The sequence below is a fragment of the Artibeus jamaicensis genome, unplaced genomic scaffold (genome assembly GCF_021234435.1).
Source record: "Artibeus jamaicensis isolate MK-2021 breed Jamaican fruit bat unplaced genomic scaffold, CSHL_Jam_final contig_475, whole genome shotgun sequence".
Lineage (NCBI taxonomy): Eukaryota > Metazoa > Chordata > Mammalia > Chiroptera > Phyllostomidae > Artibeus > Artibeus jamaicensis.
The window spans coordinates 4,001,250-4,027,844 of NW_026521852.1; the positions used below are offsets into that span (position 1 = coordinate 4,001,250).

At 52.3% G+C, this 26,595-nt stretch overlaps 1 protein-coding gene across 11 annotated transcripts in view; it reads left to right on the forward strand.

The window, feature by feature from the left end:
* Positions 1-1,128: 1,128 nt before the first annotated feature.
* Positions 1,129-26,595, forward strand: part of PLEKHA6 (pleckstrin homology domain containing A6) — a 137,999-nt gene continuing 112,532 nt past the window's right edge. For 7 of the 11 annotated variants that reach the window (XM_053667937.1, XM_053667940.1, XM_053667938.1 and 4 more), the window contains exons 1-3: positions 1,129-1,666; positions 6,862-6,938; positions 9,940-9,997. In XM_053667937.1, coding sequence (XP_053523912.1) covers positions 1,584-1,666; positions 6,862-6,938; positions 9,940-9,997 — 218 coding nt within the window. In that variant the 5' untranslated portion in view covers positions 1,129-1,583. The remainder of the gene's footprint in view (positions 1,667-6,861; positions 6,939-9,939; positions 9,998-26,595) is intronic. The other 4 variants (XM_037153186.2, XM_037153189.2, XM_053667939.1 and 1 more) reach the window with 3 other exon arrangements.

Consider the following 26,595-nt stretch of genomic DNA (forward strand, 5'->3'; position numbering starts at 1 on the left):
GTGCTCCAGGTAGGTGTTGACTAGTGAATGAGATGGAGGGCCTGCCCGGAGGAGCACACAGCTCAGCGAAGGAGACAGATGAATAAATCAAGGTTTGCTTTACAGAGTGGTAAGTTCCACTGTGGGGTTATTAATAAGGCTGCATGACACATAGAGGGTGGACATATTAATCTGTCTTTGGTGGAGTCAAGAATGGCCTTCTGGAGAAGGTTACACATGGGCATTCACCTGAAGGGGTAAATAGGAATTACCTGGGTAGAACAGGGATCCAGTCTCTTATGGTGCTCCCAGTAACGATGCTCACTCAGCAGAGACTTGCCACCTGCATGGGACACATTGCTTCCTCTAAATGCAGGTGTGTCTCCCCTTGTCTATCCCATCGGGTCTGACACAAAGATTGGGAGAGTGTGCACCTAACTACAGCCCCAGGGGAAGATCCTGTGCAAGCTGGGAAAGCCGACTGGAGCCCAGCTTTGACACAGAGCCGGGGACTGGACAGCTGCGGGCTCCAGCAGCACCATCTCTGATACACCAGCACTGCAGCTCGCACCCTGTGTCTTGTGCACAGAACACACACCTTCCTCTGGTTTTGTTTGCTTATTTCTTTTCCTTTTCCTCTTTTGTTGAAAGTTTGGGGAAAGGCACATAAAAGCCTTTGTTGGTTTCTAAGTGTGTTTCTAAGGTGTCCTCTGATTCTACTTAGTCATGGCGGGCTTCTTGGAGGAAGTGCTCGGAAAGAAAGGTAAGGACTGGCTTGACTAACGAGGCTGGCATCTTAGCAAGCGGAGTCTCCTAGGGCCTCCCGCTACTCACACCCATGCCACCACCCTTCCCTGAATTTGACCTTTGTTCCTCTACTAAACTCCCGCCGAGTATAACCAGATTTGACTACGTCCCCTTTTCCGTTTAGTGGTTGGGCATGTCCGTCAAGTTCGTGGTTCAAAGCTTCAGCCAAACTGGTTTCCCCGCGCCCCGCATCTGGACTTGGGGACCTGAGGGCTGCGGTCATTCTGGCTGTGAATTACCTTTACAGGCGGCGCCCTGGCTCCGCCTCCCCACCCCCCGCAGGTTCGAGTGTGGGTTGGGAGCGGTGAGGAAATACTCCTCGCTCACACAGCAACCTGCTCCCCGCTCCGCCGCCAGGCTGCTGGCCGCTGGGAGCTGGAGGGACCGAGACCCGGCGCGCTACCCTGAGCGGTCCAGGCCGGCAGCGACCGAACTCGAACCGCGCGGATCTCCAGTCGCCAAGTTCACAGGCGTCCGAAGAGGAGTCCGGCTCGGGCAGGAGGCAGATAGCACCGGGGCTCCGCCTGGGCGGCGCTGAGCACGCACGGCCCCGCTAGGGTTAAGTCTTGCCGGCTCCCTGCTGCCCGGCTGTCGGCCAGCTGCCTTCAGGGAGAGGCCGGAGCCACTACCAGGGACCCGGAGGGGCGCCGCCAGCTGGGGCTGCACCTACAACAGACCCAGCTCCCTGCCCCATCACTGCTTCTCGGAGGAGCAGAAAGTGGGGGCTGCGGGTGGGAAGCCCCTGCCAGCTCAGCACCCGGGTGGCTGGAGAGCCGGAGGGGCAGCGGGACACCGAGATGGCCGATGATGTTGACTGGCTGGACTTGCCGGGCCGGTGGACCTATGGAGTTGACCACGGTGGGAGAGTCTTCTTCATCAAGTATGTTGTCTGTCGTGTTTCTTTTTTTATTTTGCATTTCTTTAAAGTTGTCCAACTTGAAAGGTGGCAGGGCTGGGGGCTGGCTGCGTGCGGTGGGAGTGGGAAGTGGCGGCTGGAACCACAGGCATGACTAATAAGTTTATCTCCATGCCTGTTGGAATGGGTCTCCCGCCTTTTCCTCAGTGGATCAAAGTCCAGTACAGGTTCAGCTTCCTGAAGTCTGGAAAGGCAGGGCCAGGCAGGGTAGGTGGTGGCCTTCCGCCCCCCTGCCAGTCACAGATGGGAAGGGGGGCCCTGAGGAGGACGACTGGACCCGGGGCCCAGCCCTCAGTTCTCTCCTTGCAGCTCTGTGCAGTCCACCCACAAGGCCAGGAGTGAGTTCTTTCTTTCTTGCCCACTCCCCCGCTTCCTAAGGGAAGACCTGGACTAAGTGACAAAATTCCAGGAGACCCTGCCTCTACCACCCAGTTCCCGCTGTTCCCAAGCCCACAGACTCTCCTTTCCTGCTTCCTTATGGGGCTGTGGTCAAGGGGAAGGAGAAAATACCCACAGCACATTCAGCATTCTTTAGAGAGATGGAGCCTTTGCTGCTCTCAGTAGTAATATATTAGCACTGTTATATTAATTTCATAAGCCAAAATGGCCTTGGCATAGTCTCATTATAACAGAGTGGCCCTGCTGGCACTATTTTGGCCTGCTCCTACTGTAGTTATCTTTTGCCAGGAGCGAAATCTCCCAATATATAGCAAGTCTACAAGCACAGCACTTGGAACTGTTACCCACATGCGATGAGTGTCCCTTCCTCAGGAGAGCCACTCGCAGAACCCTGGAGCTGAAGGGGTCTCGGCCACAGCCGCCTCCTTTTCAGATGGGAGAGCTCGGGCCTCAGAGCCTGAGAGTCCTCATCTGAGATGAGGCTACTTGTTCATCGGAGCTCAGACGAGCCCAGTAGGTGCGGACTCCAGTGCATCGCCTTCCCCTGTGCTAACTCCCTTTGCAGTAGCCAGTGGTTTCTCTTTGGCGTTTCTCCATTTTCACATTTGCTGTAGGCCGTTCTTCTGTAACTATCACTATTATCATAATTGAGGCTGTAATTAGATCATCTTAGAAATTAACACCGCTAAAGTTCTTGACCCTGAGTTAGATTCTTAAATAACAGAACATTGAAATTGGAGTTCCTTCTGTCAATGGTTTGAGATTTTATTGCCCATAAGAATCACCCAAGGAATTTATGAAAAGGGCCGATCCTGACCCTACCTGCAGGGGTTCTGGTTCAGAAGGCCTGGGGTGGAGCCTTAGAATCTGAATTTCCACAAGTTCGTCAGTTATTCTAATGAAATATTAATTTGACTCTTTTAATCTTTCTTTCCCATCTCTTTTTTGCCTTCCAGCTTCTTTCCCTCATTCATTCCACAAACATCTATTGAGTCTCCACTGTTTGCCTGCTGTAGGGCTAGTCATTAGAAATTTAAAAAAAAGAAGAAAAAAGACACAGGTTTTTCCTTAAAGGGAGTAGAAAGAACATGTAAATAAATACTTGGGGAATAATAGGATACATTCTAGAGGTATTTGCGTGATGCTCCAGGAATATAAGGAGAACTAATGTTTTCTGGGAAATTGAGGGAGGGCCTCCCAGGAGGAAATATTTGAGCTGCTTTCGTAGGATAGAGACCAGAGTAAAGGGGGCCTTGAAGCAGAGGCTTGTGGAAAGGATGGCACTGAGGGGTGCCAGGGCGCCGGTTATGCAGGTCATGCCGAGGGGGTCTCTACAGATGGAGTGGAGGCTGCAGAAGATGAGACAGAAGTAGGAAGGGGGCAGCTTCGGAGAGGCCTGGTGTGGCAGGCTGAGGGTCTGAACCTGATTCTGTAGGTGGAGGGAAACCAAAGGAGATTTCAAACAGAGAACCAACGCAGAGCCGCCTTTTAGAAGGTTCCCCTTGGCAGCTTCTAGAGGGGAGATGATGTGAGGGTTGCAGAGGGAGGCAGGGGAAGAACTTGAGGAATGGAGAGCAGTTAGGAAGCAACTGCAAAAGTCCGGGAGACAGGTGTGGGGACCTGAATTTCAGTGGTGAGAACAGAAGAGAAGGCAAGGGAGAGATGGGAGAAACCTTTCGGAGTGGAATTGAGAGCATTCACGTACTGCTTGGATGCTGGGGAAGAGGCGAGGGGACGAATGGAGGGTAATCTCGGAATTGCTCACTCCAGTCTGACGGCGATCAGGAGTATGTGAGGAGGAACAGATTTTAGGGAGAGACAAGCTCCGAGAGGGAGGATGATAAAATTTGTGGTCCCCGCAGGATATTCAGGAGATGATGTCTAGTAGGATAGAGTTTGAAGAGAAAGGCCTGCGCTGGAGCATCCTGAGAGTCATCGTGTAGCAGTGGGACCGCCCAGAAGTATGGGAGAGAGAAGACAGGAGGGTACCCAGGCAGCACGAGCTTGTAAGGAAAGGGTAGAGGAAGAGAGGGTGGAGAAGAAGGCTGGGGTCACAGAGGGGGACAGCACCAGGGCCAGGGAAGGGAGCTGTCCCACACTGTGAAGAGGAAGGACGTTAGGAAGGAAGGGTCAAGGGTCAACAGTGGAAAAGTCAAAAGTGTCTACTGGATTTAGGAACTAGGGTGGGGGCGCGGGCAAGGTTCTTTAATGATGTCCAGGAAAGTAGTTTTAGGAGGGGGCTAGAAACAGAAACCAGGTTACAAGGATTGCTGAGTGGGAGGCCAAGAAGTGGGGGCAACTAGAAGGAACTGGTTTCCTAGAAGGATGTTTGGTCAATAGGAACAGAAGCGCGAGACAGGAGGAGCTAGGAGGGGAGGCAGCATCCAGCGGGAGCACGGCTGCCTGTTGCACAGCCCCTAACCAGGGACCTGTCCCGCAACCCAGGCATGTGCCCTGACTGGGAATCGAAACAGCGACCTTCAGTCCGCAGAGCAATGCCGAGTCCACTGAGCGACACCGGTCAGGGCGTTCTTTTGTTCTTGAATTAAGAGATAAAATATTCATTGAGAAGGGGCAGGGTTGGGGAGGAGAAGCAGGTGTGAGACATGAGGTTGGTGGGAAAACTTAGAGCAATCTGCAAATGGCAACTGACTGAGGCCCCTGAAGAAGATTCTAGGTGGTGCTCAGGGCCCAGCCAAGCTTGGGGACTGTGGCTTTGCAGTGACATCAGTCTTCCCAGTTCCACAGTTTCCCCATCAGCCTGAAGCTGGAGTGTAGACAGCCTGCGACTACAGTGTTCTGGACCAGGGGCTGACATGGGGAGAGAGAAGGGGAAGCAGATGGGGTGGTGGTGCTGTGCCCACACAGGTGACCTTGTGATGGTTCGTGATATCCAGGCAAACTGGAGATAGGCCCATCCTCTGAGGGAGCTGTGGGTGTGAGAGCAGGACAGGAATCAGGGGCCAGAACGTCTTAGGGCATCAGGAGAGGAGGTGTGTGGACCAGTGTCCCCCTCACACTTACAGTTACAGTTCTGCGCTGGCTGGGTTTCCCCCACCTCAGGTGCCTCTCCCATGGCCTCCCAGACCAAAGCCCAGCCCAGAGGTCATCTCCCAGGGCGCACAAGGACACCAGAGCAGGGACCTTGTTTCTTCTCTGCTCTCCCCACTAGGGGGGAGGTTCAGCTGGGAAGTCTCCTCCTGCAGAGGGTGTCCAACTAGAGAAAAATTAGTTCAGTCAAGAGAAAAGAAAGCCTGTGTCCACATAAAGACTCAGACACAAGTCTTCATAGCAGCTTCATTTGGAATGGCCCCAAACCGAAAGCAACCACAATGTTTATCAACAAGCAAGTGGACGAACATGCCGTGGTGTCTCCCACAATAGACTTCGGCTCAGTAACGAGATGGGATGAACTACTAACATGTGCTACCACATGGGAGGAGGGGAAGAGGTCTAGTCTGTGTGAGTCATGTACACAGCACTCTAGAAACTCTGGAAACTGCCAACTAATCTGTAGTAACAGGAAACAGATCAGTTGTTGGGGGAGGGGGAGGGTAGCAAAGGCTGCGGTGGGGGGGGAGTAGAGAGGAATTACAAAGGGCACAAAGAAAGTTTAGGGGGATTCACCTCTTGATTTGTGTGGTAGTTTCGTGGGTAAATACTATGTTAAAACTTTAAATTGCACATTTTAAATATGTGCAGTTTATTAGATATCTTGTTTTGCTAAAATTTTTGTGAGTCCTTCTTAGTGGAGTATGTTATATCCATTAAAGTATTAATTATACCTTAAAAGCATGGAGTGTAGTCCTGTCCTGGGCCCCAAGGACTACTCCCCACCCCACAAAACCTGGATGATACAGGGGATCTGAGAGTCCTTTCCTTCTTGGACTGGCCGAGAAGGTTAGGTACTTCAGGGCTCTAGAAAAGTCCATGTCACTTGGTTGGTGAGGGCTGAGCAATACCAGTGGACCGTCTACCCTTGGGAGCCCAGAAAATCTGCACGGCTGGGGAGTGTGCACTGCTGGGAGTAGATATTAGAAAAACTCAGGTTGTCGAGGTGTGCATCTGCGTCTGAATCCCGGCGTCATCACTTATGGACAGTGCGACTTTGGGCCAATTACTTCACCTCTCTGAACCTCACGTTCATCATCTATAAGTTCCTAATGTGAGGGAATGTTGTGAATGAAAATATATAGTATTGTAGACACCCTAGAACGCCGGTTTCCCCGGCCTCCTCCATTCTGATCCACTGAGTAGCTGCCACTTAAGGAGGGACCTTGCATGTCCTACCCACGTGACTTCACCATCACCTCAGATGTCACCTCTTTAGTGAAGCCCTCTTGCTGCTCCCCTTCCTCAGCTTCACCCCTGTGATGAATACACTCTCTGTGCACAGCTATAATAGTGAGCATACATCTTGTAACATCATATTGTAACTACCTTTTTATTTTATTTTTAAAAATGGAGGTACAGTTGACACGAAACATTGTATTTTGCAACTCTCTTTTTATGTTTGTTTCTTTGAGGTCAGGGATCAGATATTATTCCTCTCTGAATCCTCAGAGCCTGCTCAGTAAACACTTTGTGAAAGTGAATGAATGAATGAATGAATGAATGAATGAATGAATGAATGAATGAAAAGCAGGTGCTCCTGCCTCATGTGTCTGGGATTCAACAGTCGGTGTTGATGTGAATTTGGAGATGGCCCCGCTCAGGGAAGCCTCTCTTGAATCTGACACTTGCTCATTGGTTTTCTACAGCGACGAGGAAAAGTCAACCAGTTGGGTGCACCCTGGCATGAAATCGCCCATCCAGAGTGGACACTGCTTTGGCCCAGGTAAGAAGCTCATCTGTCCCTGCCTTTCAATCGAAAAGGAAGTAATGGTTTTAGGTGGCACTAGGACTTGGCTCCTGACTTTTTCTTTCTCCATCCATGGACTCAGCTGAACATTATATCCACCATCTGGGGGATATTACAGGAGGGCTGATTTCTCACTGTCGGGTCTCTCGAAGCCTCCAGCTTTATGATTAGTATCTGGAAAAGACCTTTGAGAACAAGGATTTTACTCCTGTCTCACCCCTGCTCAGTCAGCAAATCCCCTCCATCTTGAGAGCTGTGATGGGCGCCCGAGACCTGCTGCCACTGGATGATCTCGCTCTCAAGTGTGGTTGCCACCGGCCGCGAGCAGCTGCTGAGCAGTCGGAGTGTGGTTGGTGTGACTGAGGAACTGAATTTCAAATTTTAATTAAGTTAAATGTAAAGTAAGTAGGAATTCCTTCACATAGGGGAACATGAAAGAAAAGGGGACAGGCCCTCAAGGATTGCTTACTCTGCAGAAGCCCCATCCCTCGCTCTCACGGAGGACCCAGACCAGGGGCAAACGGGGGACAGGCACAGGCAAAGGTTTCAGTCCACACAGAAGGGTGGAGATACAAAGAATCAGAAGGCCTGGGGTACTTCAGGTAAACAACCCATCGTCCTCTTCAGGCCACCATAGACCCTCCCCTACGGGCCTCCCGTACCTACCACAGGGCAGGCACCTGGTCCAGAGAAGCCAGGCCACCCCTGGGTGCTGTGGCTCTGCTGGGCACACGGGGGTAAGCTGTTGACTTGCCCCCAGCCTACTTTCTTTTGGATTCCAGGCTGGAATCGTTGTGTTTTTAGAGCTGGAGGGGATGTCAGTGATCCTGGAGTCCCAGGTCTTCATTTTAAAGTAGGAAAGTTGGAGAGCAGAGGGGCGGTCCCTGGCTCCAGGCCACTCAGTGGGAGAAGCAGAATCAGAGCTACGTGCAGGCGCTGTAGGGGCAGAGAGGCCTGACTCAACTTTCTGTTAGTGTGGCCTTGAGCAAGAATTTTTCCAGGACTCAGCTTCTTCCTCTGTAGAATGGGGGTAGGATTACAGACCTCAAAAGGCTGAGGCACAAAGTACGTGAGTGAGTCACTCTCAGCAGAGGCAACTGCTGCTGCTATAGCCAGAGGTGTCTTTCTGGCAGACAGCAGGCCTCCCGACCCCAGACAGGGCTGTCTTCTTCTTCCGTGTTTGGGTTGTTTGCAGTCCGAGTCCCTCCACCTTATCAGGGCTCTAGGTGGGGCTGGAAGGGGAATAAAAGCCCTCGAGCCAATTCCTTCATTTTTGGTTGCAGCCACCTGGTTGTCCAAAGCTCGGAAGGGGTTAAATGCCCCTGAAGCTTGCTGGGAGGGCAGCTGTCTCAGCGGGCTCTCCGCCTGGGCAAGAATATAAGCACCCTTGGTGTTGCCCAGGCGGAGAGGGCAGTGTGGAGGGAAGTTGCTGGAAAAGGCAGGGCACATAATCCATACTGGCCTCTTTCCCAGGCACATCACAGTAGCAGGATTTTTTATGATTCTGACCCAGTGGGGGTCCCTCTACTTGGGGAGGCTGCCAACCCACACCCTTCTGAATGGGAATGTCCTCCCACAGGGACAGAGGGGAACAAGTAGCATTCATGGAGCAGCACAGAGGAAAGAATGTGAGCTCTGGAGGCAGCAGACCAGACTCATATTCCGGCTCAGACACTTCCTCTGTGACCTTAAACAAGTTGATTGACCTCTCTGGGCCTCAGTTTTCTTATCTGTAAAAATGTTTGGAATGATGCCTATGAAGTAATGAGTAATGTTGCTGTGCAGATGAAATGTGCTAGTAGTGGGAGATGTGCAGCTTAGAGGAAGGGAGCCCCCATTAAGTGGTAGCTGGTGCTGCTATTTCTACGGACCAAGCTCCGGGAGGGGAGGGGGGCCTGCTGACTGCTCTCCTGTTGAAGCAGCAGCATTACCATCAGCAGCAACTATGGAAATAAACCTTGATCAATAGGGTTGAGTAAAATTAATATATCAAAACCGGGCTCTTCACTCTAGAGAACCCAGCTGGTAATATAGCTGGGGAGATCCAGACCTTTATTTTATAAAACCTTGTACACAAGGTGGGCATTTGGGCTGGCCGGAAATGTGGCAGTGATTGTCAAGAGACTGCACAACTGCTTTTTAATATGTCAGCCAGGGAACTCTTGTACCCCCAAATGAATGATCTCCCCCAGAGTCCTGCCTGTGCCCACCTCTGACAGTGGATCCCCTCCTCTCCTTTGCCTCTGTAGAGTGGAGGAGCCCTGTTTGCTGGAGAGACAGGATGCTGTGAGGGGCTGTTGTGGAAGGGCAGGCAGGGTGAGGCAGAGGCCGCAGGGTGTTCTCGAAGGCGGAGGTGCTCCACCCCGGAGCTGCCCAGCGGCCCCGGCCTCCCGTGGGCTCCTCAGCTATTCCGTCCCTACTCACTTGGCAGATCTGAGATTCTCTGCTCTGAGCATTTCTATGAATAATTTTTTTCAGAAGTGCTATTAAAAATTGCTTAAAAAGTCTGATTTCCTGGGACTGGTGTCTTGTCTTCAGCAGCAGAATTTGAAGCAACCCACCCTGGGCTCCAGCTGCTGTGGCTGTGATATACGCAGGCTGCCGGGTAACCCAGGAGACCCTCCAGGGCCACCGTCCCTGCATTCACTTCTGCGTTCCTGGGGGCTGGTGCAGGACCCCACGCAGAGTAGCGGCTCATCAAAGTTCGTTGAATGAATGAGTGAATCCTGGGAGGTGGAGATGCATTTGGTCACTACTCATTGACAGGGGATGTTTTGTTTACTACCATCTGTCTTACTATATGCTGGAAACAGCCTGATAAGAATAATGGACACAAAGAGTAAAATGTTGGGTTTGAATGCTGCTGGCTTCTCTGAATTTTCCTAGTTCTCTCAGCTCCCATCCCTCCCGAGTTCAGATTGGGCTTGTGGGGCTGACAAGGGACAGAGGGTGACTTTGTGACTTTGCTTTCTCACAGATTTGCCCATGGGCTGGGAGATGGATTCCACCCAGGAAGGAGCTGTGTATTTCATCAAGTGAGTATGGTGCAGTTTGCTTCTGGTCTCCCCATTGCTTCTGCTTTTGTGCTTGTCACGGATGCCTTCTTGAGAGGGGAGAAGGTTTGAGCATCCAGTTTTTCTCCAAAGGCCTTGCAGGGGTCTCTGGCCAGGGGGTGTCAAGCCTTCGGAGCCAGCAGCAGATAAAGCTGGGTGTGTACGTGAGGCGTGTGTCTTCACGTGTGTTTCTGTCGGCCCGGGAGAGCCAGTGTTGATCGTGGGAAGTTTTCTAAGGCAGGGTGCTGTGGGTGGAGCGTTGGGCTTGGCTGCAGGGGTGGGAGGGAGAGGGCGAACCGAGGAGAGAGGCTGCTCTAGACACACAGGAGGAACGTTCAGAGGAAGGAGACGGAGTACTGGGTGCCGTGAGGGACAGGAAGTGAGCCAGCTGGAGGGAAGGTGTGAGTCAGGTATACAACAGGCAGGTTGGGTGGTGACAGGCTCCATTGCTGCTGCTCTTCTGAGTGGGAACACTGCCCTCCCTACGGGGGCAGGTGTGGGCCCAGTGCTCTGTTTTTCTCAGGGCCTTGGTCAAGCCCCTCTGTGGGCTGGGATAGCGCATGCTCTCAGCAGCTAAAGGTGCCACCATCGATGCCACCACGGAAGCAGCTCTTTGGGCCGGGGTGGCGCACACCTACCCGATCGGACTCATTTCCCCATGCCCTGGCCTGGGTCCCTCCATCTCTCAGCCAGGCTGGGTCCTGGCTTTGTTCCCGTGGGTGAGGCTCGGCGTGTTCAGGCCTGTGGGAGCCCCCCCCCCCACATGGTCTGGCCTCAGATCCTGCAGGGCTGGTAGAGAAGACAGCTGCCCAGAGGGAGCCCCTGTCCAACCAGGGGAAGGAGGACCCTCTCCCCTCCTTCCCCTCCCTCTTTTTTTTGAAATCTTCATCTGTCTATACCGAGAGAGATCACTTTTCCATTCCCACTTTGAGACCAGCCAGCACTTACATCAGCCTGACTGTTAACCATCGAGGTTAAAACAAGAACAAAATGTGACAAATTATCTGTTTTAGAAATTGTTCTGATATCACATGGCTCTCACGGCCTGAGCTTCCCCTGAAACTGAGCGCAAATCCTTCCTGCTGCACTTAAGACATTTCTCCTTTGCTCTTTGAGGACACTGTCTCAGCATCCAGTTACGTGCATTTGGTTCTCAAGGTCATCGACTGCGCGTTTTCATATGTCCCATCTCTTCTCATTGGTCATAAAACACCTCCTACCTGCTACGGCCTGGCCCTGTCTTCCTCTCCCCAAGCTGTCCAGTTATGGCGATTTTCACCTTTCTTTTTCTCCATCACACCAAGTTCATTCCCACCTCAGGACCTTTGCACTTGCTGTGCCCTCTGCCAGGGAGCACTTTCCTCCTATTTTGGCCCATCTGGCTCTTACTTATTATTGAGCTCAGTGTTACCTTCTCAGAGGGACCTTTCCCAACCACCTCATCCGACGATCACCCCACTTCTCCTCACTGCCTCTTACTTTCCCTCACTGCACCTGCTACAACTCGAAAGTCTTTTGTTTGTGTATTTATTGCTAGTGTTCCCCACCACTGCCACATCAGCCCTGAGAGCGGATTCTGGCTATTTTGTGTTCCCCTCTGTCCCAGAACCTTCCTGGCATATGATAGGGAATCAATATTTGCTGGAATAAATGATTGAAAACTGTTGGGAGATAAACAACCATGGCATAATTAAAAGTCCCGCTTCAGCGACCAGTCCAGAGCACATCTAGTTCTGAACTCATGGCCTGCCCATCACTGACACCTGTCCCATTTTCATCAGAGGGGCCACCCAAGGCAGAACCCCAAGAGACAGCCTCAGGTCCTCCCTGTCAAGGTTTGTCAGTTCTCCTAAATATCCCTCAGTCCATCCCCTCCTCATCCTACGGCCTCTCCCTGGGCTCATGCCCCCCCCCCCCACCGGGTTCTCACCTGGATCATTCTAGACTGACCTCCTTCCTCCAGGCCGCACTGCCGCAAGAATGCTTTTTTCTACCATGCAAATTTGGTCATATGTTCCCCATTGAAAACCTTTCATGCTTTCAGTTATAGGGTAAACTAAAGAAGCACTCCTGCCTTCCTTCTCCAGCCTCACCCCCTGCCGCTCCCCAGTTTGCCAGACCAAATTGCCATGGTCCCCGCAACACGTGCCTCCCTTCTGTGCCTCCCAGCCTTTGCTAGTGCTCGTCCCTTCTCTAGCTTGACTTGTGTCCACCTGTGAACACTTGTTCTTCCTTCAAGACTCGGCTCATTACATCACTTCTTCAGAGAAGCCCACCTGTATTGTAATTGCTTGTTTGCATGCTGTCATTTTCCCTAGACCAGTGGCTCACAAACCTGAGTGTGCATCAGAATCTCCTGGAGGGCTTGTTCAGACAGATTGCATGGTCCCACCCCTCGAGTTTCTGATTCAGAGAGTCGGAGAATTTGCATCTCATGACAGGTCCCCAGGCTATGCTGATGCCGCTTGTCCGAGGACCACACGTAGAGACCCACTGTGACAGACTGAACACTCATCAAGGGTGGGGGTGAGCACAGGGTGGTCGTAAAGCCTGGAAGCAGAGATGATGTTATGTTGTTATGTGTTGTGACAAAATGTCAGCAAGCCATCTATTATGCATTCCTGTCTGTCCCCATGTGTGGTGGTCACTACCCACACCGAGAGCCGCAGAATACACTCTAAGAACTGAGCGCGTTCCTGCATCATTTCATTTCATCCCCACTCCAGCGTTATGAGGGAGATGCTCTCATCCCTAACTAAGTAAGTGAACTGAGGCTTGGTAAATAACTTACTTAGTGTCACAAAGCTTGTAGAAAGCAAAGCTGGGACCCAGCCCCATGTCTGCCTGATTTCGCAGGCTGTGCTCATACATAAAGCCACGGCTGTCTCCAGCATCCCTGGTCCTGGGCCCTGGCAGGGCAGTGCTCGATAAACCCTGACGCACTGATGGACTGAATGAGCGAATGGCCCACTCTTCATTTTCACAGTTCCCTGAACAATCAACCCCTAAAAAGGTTTACAGCATTTGGTTGGTGGGTGAGTTACAAACTCTGAGGACCCAAGACATGCATCTGAAAACATAATAATAAAAGTGAGAAATACGGGCAATGTGGGAACCTATTTTTTTCTTTTAAGATTGTATTGTTTTATTTTTGGAGGGAGAGGGGAAGGGAGGGAGAAATGGTAGAGAAACATCAATGTATGATTGCTTCTTGCACGCCCCCTACTAGGGACCTGGCCTGCAACCCAGGCATGTGCCCTGACGGTTAATCAAACCAGTGACCCTTTGGTTGGCACTCAATCCACTAAGCTATACCAGCCAGGGCAGGAAGCTATTTTTTCTTCTAGGGTGAGTCAGATTTCATTGACAAACATTAACATTTGCCCAGGATCAGACAAATATAATCATGTGTCAATAAGCCCTTTCCTTCATGCTGCTTGAGAGATGACTCTCATGGTACCACAACTGATGTCACTGCCTGAGCATGCCTGGGATTTTGCAGTTGTCATTTACCAGGAATGGGTGGCACAGGGAGAAGAGAAAAAACAAAGGGTTAAAATGTGGGCAAAACCCATGGCAAGCCTTATGCATGTACCAAATAAATCCAGAAGAGGGCATCAAAGCACACATGATTGGCCCAGCTAAGGGGAAGGGGTGCCGAGGCTTCTCTCCTCAGTTTGATCGGGAGGGCCCTCCCAGACCTGATAAACCGTCTTGACCATCCTCTGCCACATCTCAGCCACGATGGGTCTTTCAGAACTTAAGCATCTGGCTGTGTAACACCCATTCCTGGTCTCTGGCCCCTGACTCCTTCCACTCTTCCCTCGGAAGCAGCCAGGGTGGAGCTTGCCAATTCCGTCTCCAGTCGCGCCTTTCCCAAGTTGGTGGAGCAGGAGATGTGGCGGGGATGCTTTCTGCAGCGCCACCACTCTGCTGACCCCTGTTCCCAGCTTGGGCCCCTGCTGCTCCAGCCATGTGGGTGCAGTACCTCCCTGGGCCATGCCAACCTGGCCCCGAACCTCCTCCAGCCCAAGGACCCCCAGGCAGCTGTTATCACTTCATCCCTGTTCTGGTCTGAGCGCTTTGTCCAAGAAGGTGCCAACACAGGCAGCCACTCCACCAGTGCCTCTGGCTCACCCGAGCTGCTTGCTCGTGGCCACCCGGGGGCCGCAGGAGGCAGGGGTGCAAAAGCCAGGGCTCTCTCCCCAGGTGCTTGTGGGACCCCCTGACCTATGGGGACCCCATGGCACTGGTGCCTGGGAAGTGCAGTGGAGACACCAAAGCTGTTCTGTTGCCTCCAGAGGGCAGATGGGACAAAGAAGAGAGGTCACAGGACAGCAAAGCTGCAGTTGGTGCCCGTGCTCTGCCCTCAGAAAGGTAGATAACAACCACGACCAACAAAGAACGAGACAGAGGAGGAGAAAAAGCCATGAGTGACACAGGATTCATTGGCAGATGAAAACGAGTGAGGCTCAGTAGTCAAGTAACTCATTCAAAGTCCCTCAACTGTAAGGAAATGGGACTGGGGTTCAAACTCGGGTAGGTCCTCAAAGATAATTCGTCATATGGGGCTCCCTTTTCTGCTCCCCACTGCTCCCCACTTGGCACATTCTGGGAGGGAGAGACCCACGTGCACATGGCCTGGATGAGGGGTGGGCAGGGCGTGTGCGACAGGCGACAAGTCCTTCGTGGTGGCAGTCTCTGCAACCGTACGATGGGAGTGTCAATGACACCTGGAAGGCAGGGAGGACTGGGGTGTTGAGGGAGTTGTGGACTCCCCCTCTGAGCACCGGGGCTGTGGATTCCGGGGCAGAAAATAGAACCACAGGGGTATGTTTTTAGGAACCCTTGTTCCTCTGTCTGAGTCTTCACACCCTTCCCAGCTCAGCTGCTCAGGACAAAGAGAATTTAGATTTGGCTAAGGGAGTCTACTTTCTCTGCTCCACTTCACCCGTCCCTGTGGGAACTCTGAGACCTGCTTGCTGCATCCCCAACTTCGCTCCTCAGAATGAAGGCACTGTCCCCCACTGCAGTCCTCCATCTGGCCTCTCAGGTCCCCAAAGCCACCCAGATCTCCCAGAAGCCTTGACGGTTCTGGCTGGAGCCTCTCAGAGGATCCATGGGGCTCGTCTGCAGCCTGTGTCCTCTGTCTGCCAGAGGGGAAACCCTCCCAGCAGGCCCATCTGTCTGTCTCCTGGCTTTTCCAGCTGCCTGAGGGTTTTGTGGGATGGGGGCTGAGGTCCTTGTCTCCTTCCCCACCCTCTTTCTCCCTTTCTGGGTGCCATAATCTCTGGTCCCTGCCTTGCTTTGCTCCATTGGCTTCTCAAGGCAGAGATGCCCCCAGAGCCCCTCCCCCATCTTTGCCTGTCAGAAGCCAGCTCTTCCTCAGCCTGCACAGGGTGGCCTTGCCAAATCCTGGAGAGCCAGGGCAGGTGGGTTGGGCTTAACCGGCCCAGCCTGGCACTGGGCCTGCACCCAGGACTTCTCTGCCACTACTGCTGAGTGGCCTTCCCATAGCCGATGAGCTCAGCACCTCAGTTGGGCTGGGGGAGTGTTGGGGGGGTACCTAGGGATTGCACTGCCCACCACAGGTTCAGGCAGGTGCATGCTGCTCTGATCTGAGGGGTCCTACCCCAGCCTGGCCCTCTCTGCACAGAGAGGAAAGGACAGTCCTTCTTATAGCTCTCTGCGGTATGGGGAATGGGGTTTAGATCAGATCCTCTTAACATCCCCCTAAGCAGGGCTCCTCCTGAGGAGGAGTCTCAGACTTCGAGAGAGACCTCACATCTCAGACTTCAAGAGAAGTTTGCATTTCTGATTATATCAGAGTTTCCTTGTAAAGAGAGTCTTCAGTTGGTAAAAATGATGCTTATACTCTAGAAAGACACGCAGAGCCCTGGCCGGGCAGCTCAGTTGGTTGATCATCCTCCTGATACCCTAAGGTTACAGGTTTGATCCCCAGTCGGGGCACATGCAAGAAGCAATCAATGAAGATAGAAGTAAGTGGAACAGCACATTGATGTTTCTCTCTCTCTATCTCTCTCTTAAAATCCATTGAAAAAAAACCCACAGAGAAGGATAAGTATTTGTATTTGAGTGGAGAGGCTTAATTAAAAACTTAAGTTATACTAATAATAAACATTCAAAAAAGACAGAATAATCATGTGGGTGGGTCCTTGTAGATGCCCTTCCTCCAGCCGCTGCTTTGTGAAATGTCTATATTCAGAAGTGACCCCAGGAGCTCCTGTGTTTCAGGATGCAGTTTCTGCGTCTCAGGGCGGAACTGAGGGAAAACTCCGTTTTCTTTCCATCTTTCTGATTTGGTTGTGAAACTCAGTCTTACTCATCGTCACAGAGAATCTAATACTTTTCTAGCATCTACAGAAATGTGAAGAAGAGAAGGAAACTGAGGGTGGGAGAGACACACACAGAGAGGGAATCTCTTAATGGTATGGCCTTGTCTCTGGCAGAAACAGGGCTGCCATCCTATTGTCCGAAGCCCTCCCTTCTGCCTCTGACCCTCAATAATGCAAAATACAGCCGACCCCTAGCTCCACCAGCATCCTCGCCCAAGGTCATTGGAGACCAACTTGGGTTAAGGACCTAGAAGGTCCTAGTACCTTGTAACGGACTCCTACCAGCTCTGAATGTTATTTCTTTAAATTCATTGTGCTGGAGTGGGGGTAGGGCCGTGAGGGCACTAGGGCCCTGGCCAAGTCTCCTTGACACCCAGAGATGTGCCCATCTCTTGAGTGAACAGCCACAGAGGTGAAGGCCACCACAGACAGGCCTGGTGAGGCCAGACCCCTGGGCACCTTCTGGCTCCCTGCACTCTGCGGAGAACTGAAAAATGCTGCTTACACAGAACGTGGCCCAGATCCCCTTTGGGGGGCAGCCTCATCCCAGTGGTGGAAGGCTGGGTGGGCTGTGCTGAAATACCCCATCCTCTGGGGGGGGGCGGCAGCATGGGTGGTTAGCAGCTTGTTGCTGGTGTCGATGGAGTTAAACCTTTCCAGGGGACTATTTACTCCTGATCCTAAGTGACAGCTTGGGGAGGGAGAGTCACGTGGCCCTGAAATCCCCTCGGGAGCCCACGGAGCATGCCCAGCTGCCTCTGCCTGGGAAAGATGCTGGATCCTGCAGTCACCACAACAGCATCCTCTCCCCGCACCAGGGCCCCGCCAGCTGGAGAGATGACTAATTAGACCAGATAGGATCCAGAGCCCCGCTTTTCCAAAGGGGGCCCTGAGAGGCGGGGGAGGAAGACCCCAGCTGGCCTGAGCTGGGGGGGGCGGGGTACTTTGGGACCCAGAGAGTTAGTAGCTTTTCAGCGTGGGGCTCACACCTCAGAAGCCGGTGAGTCTGTTTTGATGCATCATGTAGACGAGGTGGGAGGAGGGAGGTTGGGCTCTGGTCGGGGCTGGCAGCCGCCTGCCCTGTGAGCCTGGGCTGCTGGCACTGCGGTGCCACCGCCTTCCCCCTTCCTTATTTTTGGCAGTGTTACTTGGGGATTACGGATTCCGAGAATGCTAATTATAGTCCTCTCTGTGTCCCCTTCCCCAACCCCCTAATACCTTCAGAACCCCCAGGAAGGGCTGATATGGTTTGAATTTATTATCTTTGAATTGCACCTCCCAGGTGAGGCCAGTTTGGGGCTATCAGCTAACAAAGTTCCAGCTGGGGACCCCAACCTGTCTAGAGCAAAGAGATCAACCCCACCCTGCCTCTATTCTTGCCGGAAGGACTACGTTGATGGCAATAAGAAAGGAAAGATGGAGGGAGGGCCTGGGGTCAGACTTAGGTGGGCGGGGCTCAGGGGGTGTGTGTTTTATGGGTCAGAGGTTGGGGCCCAGATCTCCTGAGCCTCTTGGACTCCTAGGGGCCATTGGATCTCTGGAGTCTAAGATCAGGTTGGGGGCACCTGAAGGAGCTGGAGCCTGGTGTGGGCACTGGGGGCCTGAGGGAGCAGGTTTATAATGGTGGGACCAGGCTGCAGCTGGATAAGGGCCTCAGGCTTCCTGTATGAAGTTCTGGGTGAAGGAGTGAGGTTGGGGAGTTGGCAGAGAGGGATGGGAGGCAAGAAGGGGGGATGGGCGGGAAAGGCTGGGGACAAAAAGGGAGTAGAAGCTACTTGAGATGCTCTTTATGACCACGGGCAAGCCAGGAAAGGTACGAGAGGGAAGAGCCAGGATGGAGGGAGCCAATCCTGGGCTGCAGGGACAGGGAGGCTGAGCTGCAGTGGGGAAGGTGGTGGGAGGGGATGGGCTCAGAGTGCAAGTCCAAAGGGGTTGCAGCCTTCAGGGCTTGGCAGTTCTTCCCCATCCCCACAGACCCCTCGCCTTCAGTCTGATGGTGTGGGTGGTGGGCCCCACCGAGGCTCCAGTACCTGTGGGGTGGGAACCCTGGTGGGCCTGTCTCCACCTGAGTCTGTGCTCTAGGTGTTCTAAGACCCCCAAAACCCTGGCTTCCAGGTCCCCCTAGAGGAGCATTACTTCTGCCTCACTGCAGCTGCCTTTCAGCGTGGGCAGTACATGAGCAGGTCTTGCTGCTGGAAAGGAGGTGGGAGGGAGGTCCCCCGGAGACTCAGGCCTAAGGCTCCAGCCATCTCTAGATTGGGGTGGCAGGTGGGCCGAGGTGGCTGCCTGGCACGGCCCTGGGTTTTCCTACAGGAAACAAGCAGCTCTGTGTCTCCTCACCTCAGGGAGTGCGGGGCTACGATAAGAATTATTAAAAGCCTTTGGTTTTCCAATCAGTGGCAAGGTGATAAATGAGTTAGCTCAGAGTGTAATTAATCCTGGGCGGATGCACAGGCTCTAGACAATATGGGTTTTTCTTTCTTCTTCTTTTTTTTTTTCTCTTGCTCGGTTGGGTTCTTTTCCTTCTTTACAGGAAGGTGATGGTGCAGGACGCATTACACAGATAATTACTTTTAACACGTCTTCCTGGATTGAGTTGGATTCTTCCTGCTCCGTGTAAATGAAGTAATTACGGAGGAAGTCAGTGAGCCGGGCAGCCAGCTCTGGCTCCCAGGCTGACATCATGGCTGGTGGGCCTGAGGTGCCCCCACCCAGCTAGGACCAGCCTGTGTCCATGGGCTCAAGGCAGGGAGCTGTTGGGCCCAGGGCCCTGGACTAGGAGGAACTGAGCTGAGAGTGGGCCCAGCCCAGGGTGAAGAAGCACTGTGACAGCCAGTCCTGATGGGTCTCTCTGAACCATTTCCTCTCTGTCTTCCTTCCTGGCCTGTGGGGAGGTTCCCCGAGGACACTGGCACTGGGCGTGGGGATCCCCCAGAGGACGGTCAGGAGGAAGAAGGTGGAAACTGGGTTGCAACTGCAGGAGTGGGTCCTGGTTTCCGGAGGCTTTGCATGGGCTCTGAGCTCTGGCCTGAGGAGGTCTGGAAGCCAGCACATCAGTGAGGTGACATTGGCAGGTCAGTCTCCAACCTCTCAAAAAAACATTTAGAGAGGAGAGACCATACTTTGTTTGGGGAACATTTAGAACAAATGCAGAGCAGAGAGGAAAAGGAGTTGAGAATAGACTGGGTGAGCCCTCTTTGCACCTTCCAGTGTGCCAAGCATCCAAGTGTTACCGACAGAGAGTGGCATGCTGCCTGCCAGGGTTGTGGAAAGACTGCTCATCTGAAATTTGAAGACATGGATTCAAATCCTGATCCAAATTAGCAGCCGTGTGATTTGTAGCAAGTGTTTGTTGGTTATTATTATTTGAACAGGGCATGTCAGAAGGCAATACTTTCACTCAAAGATCAGACTGGTGCTGAGGTGGGTTAGGGGGAAATGTGTTTAGGGCAGACGGTATTCAGGGTGACTGTTAAACGCTCCCAGGTCTTGTATTTAGTCTCCGTAGAGGGCTGTGTGAAGTCGGGGAGCTGGGCTGGGTGTGTCAGTGCTGATCTCATCAACATGTGGGGATGCCAAGGCTGTGCTCCTACAGGGCCTAGGGAACCCCTCCACGGGGAAGGTGAGGTCCCTCCTTAGCGCTGACAATGCCCAGTCCACCCAGTCTGACTCATCATTACCTGAGAACCTGGGTCTATGATTGCAGGTGCCAATTTGCTTTTTCAATTAGTTTAATGATTGCAATTAGCCCATTAAAGTCAACCTAGCCTCTGGTGGTAAGGTTATTTTTCTGGTTTTGCTTGGTTCCTGGGTTCTCATGAGTATCAATGGGCTAGCCAGAGAATTGTAGCCTGCTTGCCTCAGCTGAATGAAGCTTTGGCTGCCCAACTGGGGCACTGAAGCGGTCATAGCTAGGAAGGAAAGCTGGCTTTTGGCTTTCGGTGAGGTGGGATGGTGGGGCGGGAGTATGCTGATGAGGGGTCGTTAGACTTGTTGGAATCACAAGTGAGCCCTAGAACCCAGGTTCCCTCCTTCTAATCCAATGTTCTTCCCCTTTTGAGCCTCAATTTCCCCAGCTGTGAAGTGAGGGCAATAATTCCTGCCCTGCCTGCATCACTGAGGCTCAAATGAGGTCATGTAGGAAGTGGGTCTGAACATAAAGCAGTGCAATATGGGATGGCTTTATTATATCAAATGCGAAAGCTCTTTAAAGTTACACAGATGGTCTCAGTGTCCCTGGCCACTAGTTCCTAGACCCCTGTACTTTATTACTCACTTCCCACACTGTCCAGTAATTCTAATTTCCACTGCCTTCTCATGCTGCCCCCTTCCTCCAAACCATGGGTGATTTGAGGGCATTAGCACATAGTAGGAGGTGCTCAATAAATGTTGGTTGGATACATGAAGCTTTGAATGAGTAAAAGTTTGGCCCAAGGAGTAGGCATGGGGAACCAGGAGAAGCCTTTGATGGCAGTGGCGGGGATGCATTTATTTCCCACCTTGCTCAGCCTTGCCTCTCCCTTCACTGGACTGGGCTGCTTCAAGGCAAGAGATGGTCTCATTTTTTTTTTGTCTTTGTAATGTTTTGCACAGAGTCAGGCATATAGCAACTGTATGATAACTGCTACTTGAATGAATGAATGAATGAATGAATAATGTGGTAATGTGGTAGAGAGCACATGAAATCGAGAATCAGATGACTGGGACTTGGAATCCTGGCCCCTCCACTTCCCTTTGGCAGATATTTACTGTACGCTCATACCAGGCAGGAGCTAGTTTGCAGAAATGAATTTTTAAATGCACAGTCTAGTAAGGGAGCAGACATGCGAGCAAACAGTTGTCCTGTCTGTGATAGAGACATACCTGTGCTATGTATGTTGGTGGGCAAGGAAAGAGAGTATAGGCTCTCCCAGCAGAGTCTGGAAAGGGTTCTCAAAGGAAGAAACCTTAAGGTGGGTCTCATTAGCTTGGAAAGGTTGCTTAATTTGGGGGGGTGTTGGTTTCCTAAGCTACCACGTCAGGAGTCTAAAGCCTCCTTCGCAGAGGTAAGGACTAAGTAAAATAACATGAATAAACCACCTGGCACTGAATAATCTTTTAATAAAGGTTAACAATTTTCCTTGAAGTCAGGCCAGGTTGGTGGGGGACGGACAGGAGCCAAGAGCTCAAGGAATTTCAGAAGCAGATCCGCTCTTCATCTTAGCTCTGCTAATTAATACCCACATGACCTTAACAAGTGCCTTAACTTCCCAAAGTCACAGTTTCTATATCTGCAAAGTGGGGGTAACAAGCCTACTGTGTGGATCAGTGGAGGAGCTTTGCACAAGGTACCCAGACCATGCTTGGCACATAGTAAGAAATATAAGCTAGAAAACAATAGCTCTTCTTTGTTGTTATTACCAACATATTTCATGAAGAGACTGTACCATGCACAGACACACACGTGCTACATGTGTGTTAACTCTCAGATATGCTCAGAGAGGGAGAAGGGTGAGGGGGGCTCAGGGTTGGGCTGAGTGACAGCCAGTTGCTCCTCAGCCTGAGAAAATTTACCTGAGGCGAAGTCACTGGAACTCTAGAACAGGTTGGAAGGACCAGGCCTGAACAAGAAAACTGGGGAAGTCACCTTGTGGCTCATGCCTCAGGCTGCCTCAGGGGAAACTGAGAGGTGGCCCCCTGACAGCAGTAACTTCATTCCCTCAGGCACATAGGCCACCCCTCCCCCTACCCAGGCCAGTCCTGCTGGCAACTTCGCAGCAGCTCCGTTGCCTGGCTGGTCCCCTGACCTTCCTAGGCAAGACAGCCTGGCAGCCATGCTTGGTTGCCATGGTAACTGGCAGCCTCCCAGCTGGGTTGCCCGGGTAACCAGTTAGATGGCATTGGAAGAGCGGGTGGTAAGCTAGGGGGAAAATTAGCCTCAAAAGAGGCAGAAGAGGACAGGGGGGACCAAGAGGAAGACAAATCCCAGATGCCCCAGCACAGCCCTCTCCTCTCACTCTCACGGGACTGGGACAGCCTGAGAAAGGCAGGCAGGAAAGGATGCTGTGTGGTTTCCACTGCGCACGCCTGTGTGCTGTGGTGTGGTGTGAGTCATCTTGGCCAGCACAGGATGCTGGTAGATGAGCTGGGGCGACTGGAAGGCGCTCTCCTGACAGCATGGTTCAGAGTGGAGGGAAGCCGTGGGCTTCCGAACCTAGCTCTCAGTCCTGGTCCCCCGCCTCCTCTTTGAGCTCTAGTTTCCCCATCTGTGAACTGGAGGTGCTAACCTGGATGTCCAGGAGCGTCGTCTGGGACAGTGCCTGATACTGTCAGTGGAGGTCCCTTCTCATCTCCATGCTGGCTTCCTCCTGCAGGGATGCCTCCCAGCCTGTGCACAGCTCCTGTCGGAGAGCCGCCTGGTCTGAGCGCAGCCCTACAGCAGGATGGAGGTGGAAGGGGTAGAAAACACCATCCTTGCATTTGAGGAGTTGACCATCCCAGCCTGCCCTGGGTGGGAAGCCAGTTTGTCAGGCAGGAATATCTGCAAGAAAGTGTTCATAGTAAGGCCTGACTGAAAATTTTGACCGCAACCAGTAGGAATAAATGTTCCATCACACCCCAGAAAACACATGTATGTTACCTTTACTGCTAGCTTCTGGTTATATTCAGACTAGTCTGGTCTCTTTTGTTAAAAAAAAAAAAAAAAGATAGTCTTCACCCTTCAGCGTGATTTCACACACACCAGCAGGGTCACAGCCTTCAGACACTTGGAGAAAATCCAAGCCCAAACTCCTCATGCTTCTCTCACCTTCCACAGGGAGTGTTACTTGGTTGGATCCTCACAACTGCAATCCATGAGGTTACTGAGGCTCACAGGTCATGTGCTTTGCCAAGGGTCTCTGTTGCTGATGCTGTTGCCCAGTCTTTTCTTGATGCAAGAGAAATGGAAGGAGAACAGGGATCTAAAATCAAGGGCCTGGAGCTGAGCCTCAAAGCTGGCGCCTCTTGCCTGTTGTTGCAGGGGTGGGAGAGGCTGGGTGCCCGGGAGAGCTGAGGGAGGTGGGGCCGGGCCTGAAGCAGGCCGGGAGGGTTCCCTGGTGAGAAGCAAGTCTGGGAAGGAAAGGGGAGTGTGGTCTGGCTTTTCTGGTTGCTGAGCCTCGGTGGGTACAGCTGTGAGGAAAGAGAGAGCCTGTGTCAGGGTCCTGGGGCCATGCCTTGTGCCTCAGGCTTCTGGGAGATTTTCTGAAGGGAAAGCCAGTCCCCAGAGAGGCCAGTTTCTGTCTACCTCCGGCTTGGTCATGATAGTCAGCAGGAGGCCTGCCAAGGTTCAGTTGGGGGAGAGCTTAGCACCGGTGGTGGTGGTGGTGGTGGCGGCAGCGAGGTGAGGAGTGGCTGGACTGGGAGGGCACAGAATCCCTATCCTATAAATATTTATTGGGATAAATTAAAGATAAGGCCTAGATTGGAATCAGGAGCATGAAGAGTTCATACTGCCCGGTCCCATTTTCAGCCACGCTGGGAGAATTACCCTGTTTCTCCGTCTCCCGGGACCTGGCTTTCCCATGTGTGCGGGTGCTCAGTGGCTGGTGCCAGTTCCCTCCCTTCCCACCAAGGACTTTGCCCTTGGCAAATAGAAGCATGGGTGAGCGAGGCGGTGTTTAGAGCTGACTGGCAGCTCCGTTCCATTTGGGCGTATTCCCCTCTCAGAGTTCACAGGGCCCCACTGCCCAGCAGCCTTGCGTGCCTGTGGTCCTGGGAGGGGTGAGTGGTCCATCAAGCCCAGCTGTTCCTTGTCTATCTAGGCTTCTTGTTAATTTACTCAGCACCCACTGATTGAACATCAATTCCAACCATAAAAATGAGAGCAATTAGAGGTATCTCATCCAGGCTCCCGACTTCAGGCTCTGGGTGCCTTTGTAGTGCATCAGGCCAGGGTGGTCGGTGTGTGATGTGGAGAGCTGCTGGAACTCTAGTGGGGTGCAGGCTTCCATCTGAAGCAGGGTGAACAGAGGCTGGGGCAACATGGGTTTCCGATAGGGAGATTCGGTACCCCAGGATGGTACAAGGAGGTTGTGCCTAATGCTTGAATAAGAACCGATCACACAGAGAAGGTGGCTGAGTATCTCTTTGTAGGGACTCATATCTCTACATCTGTGTATTCTGTATGTCCCCAGCTTCTGCAGGGTGACCTTTGGTGATCCCCTGTTCCCTATACAGAATCTGTTTCTGAGATGATGGACTCAAGAGCACATTGAGAGGTGGGGGAAGAGTCAGAATTAGAATTTACGGATGTTTTCATGCTTCCTGCCCAGCTCTCTCCTCACCCCTTATGTGGCCCACATTTGAATGCAGATCATGGAAATGGGTGGGGGGGAGATGAAGACATGGTGGTTTATTTGGCTCCGCTTTGTCCTGACACCCTCAATAGTCACAGCTTATTTGCAGCCCATCATGACTGCCCAGCTGGCCTCTTCTCCCCAGGTGCTCAGGCCCTGAGTCCTGGGAGAGGTGGTGGTAGGTAGATGCAGTCTCCTCTGCAGGGGTGAGAGTGTGTGCACGTGTTACTTGCATGTCCATGTGCACATAGGGAGGGCCCACAGCTGTGCTTGGTCTCATCAGGGGGCCCCTTCAGGCCGTGCAGAAAGAAATCCACAAAGGCGCTGAGGCAGAGGCTTGGAGGCAGAGCTGGGCTGGGGGGAGAATCAGAAACCCTCTCTAGTCCTTACAGCTCCCTTCCGCCCACATACTACAGGAGGGAGAGGAGGGGGATTATCTAACAAAGCAGTAGATCCTCTGGAAGCCCCAGTTTCCTTTTGAAGTTCAGGTCTTCTGTGAGTCCAGAAACCCAATGACCTCATTTAACCCAATGACCCTCAGGTGGCAGCCAGCAGGGTGGGCTTAACTGAGTCTCTCCTTTTCCCTGTGTTTTGCTCTTCCCTGATATCCCTATCACTATGGTTCCTTTCCGAGTGTGTGTGTGTGTGTGTGTGTGTGTGTAGATGTGAGTGTGCATAGTGACAAAGCAAGTTGGGGGAGCCCTTTCCCCACTGTCTCTGGTCCCTTACTATTAAGGTCAAAGGACTCAGCAGAGAAGGAAGGGTTTGTTCCAGTGGCTTTTGTGAGGAGACCTGCTGGAAGGGAGGGAGCAGCACACTGGTGGGAGGAGGGAGACAAGAAGAGTCATGTTTATCCTGCTGTCCCCGTTCAGGGTGATTCTAGAGTGTCCCTGTTAGTGTGTGGTGACCCAACCAGCTCCCCCATCTCTTCAGGGCTGTGCAATGGGTGAGGCTGTGCCCAAGGCAGAGTGTGTGTGGGCTCTGCAGGGGACTAAAGGTGGAAATCCTGCAGACCCGCCTCATGGCAGCAGGACCCAGATGTGACAGAAGCAGGAGGAGGGGGAGAAACAGACCAGGCAGGGGTGGGGGGCACAGAGAGGGCTCCGAGTGCAGGGAAACCCTGAAGGGAGGGTGACCCAGGGCCTGGGTCAGCATCTTCCAAATCTGGTGTTGTCAGAAGCAAGGCCAAGTCATCAACACTTACATGGATTCAGTTATACACACACACACACACAAACACATATATATTTTAAATATTTTATTTATTTATTTTTAGAGAGAAGGAAAGTAGGGGAGAAAGAGAGGGAGAGAAACCTCAATGTGAGAGAGAAACATCTGATTGGTTGTCCTCACAACCATCCCGACCAGGGACTTGGCTGCACACCAGGCATGTGCCCTGATTGGAATCGAACTGGTGACCTTTTGGTTTGTGGGACAACACCCAACCCACTGAAGCACACTAGTCAGGGCTTATTAAGTTATATTTTTAAAATGTCCTTTTATTGACTGAAACAGCCAGCTGGAAATAGTTGCAAAATATTTTTACGCACATATGTCCTTCTCTATGATTAGTTTGTGTATCCCCACAGTAAATAGCATAATGCCTTCAAATCACTGGTGCTTGACACCTGCCTTCCCGCCCTCTCTGGGCACTCTGCTGTGGGTGGGGCAACCCACAAGAGGGTAAAATAGGAAGCTGTTCTCAGCCCAAACCCTTTCGTGGACCGAGATTTCAGATTACAGTGGACTCTTGACCATGTGGAGGTTAGGGGCTTTGAACTCCTGCACAGTCGAAAATCTACTTATAGCTACAGTTTACTCTCTGCATGTGTGGATTCCCAGCGAAGGAACTGACCCTTAAACAACATGGGTCAGTTGATACATGGGTCAACTGATACAAATCTGCATG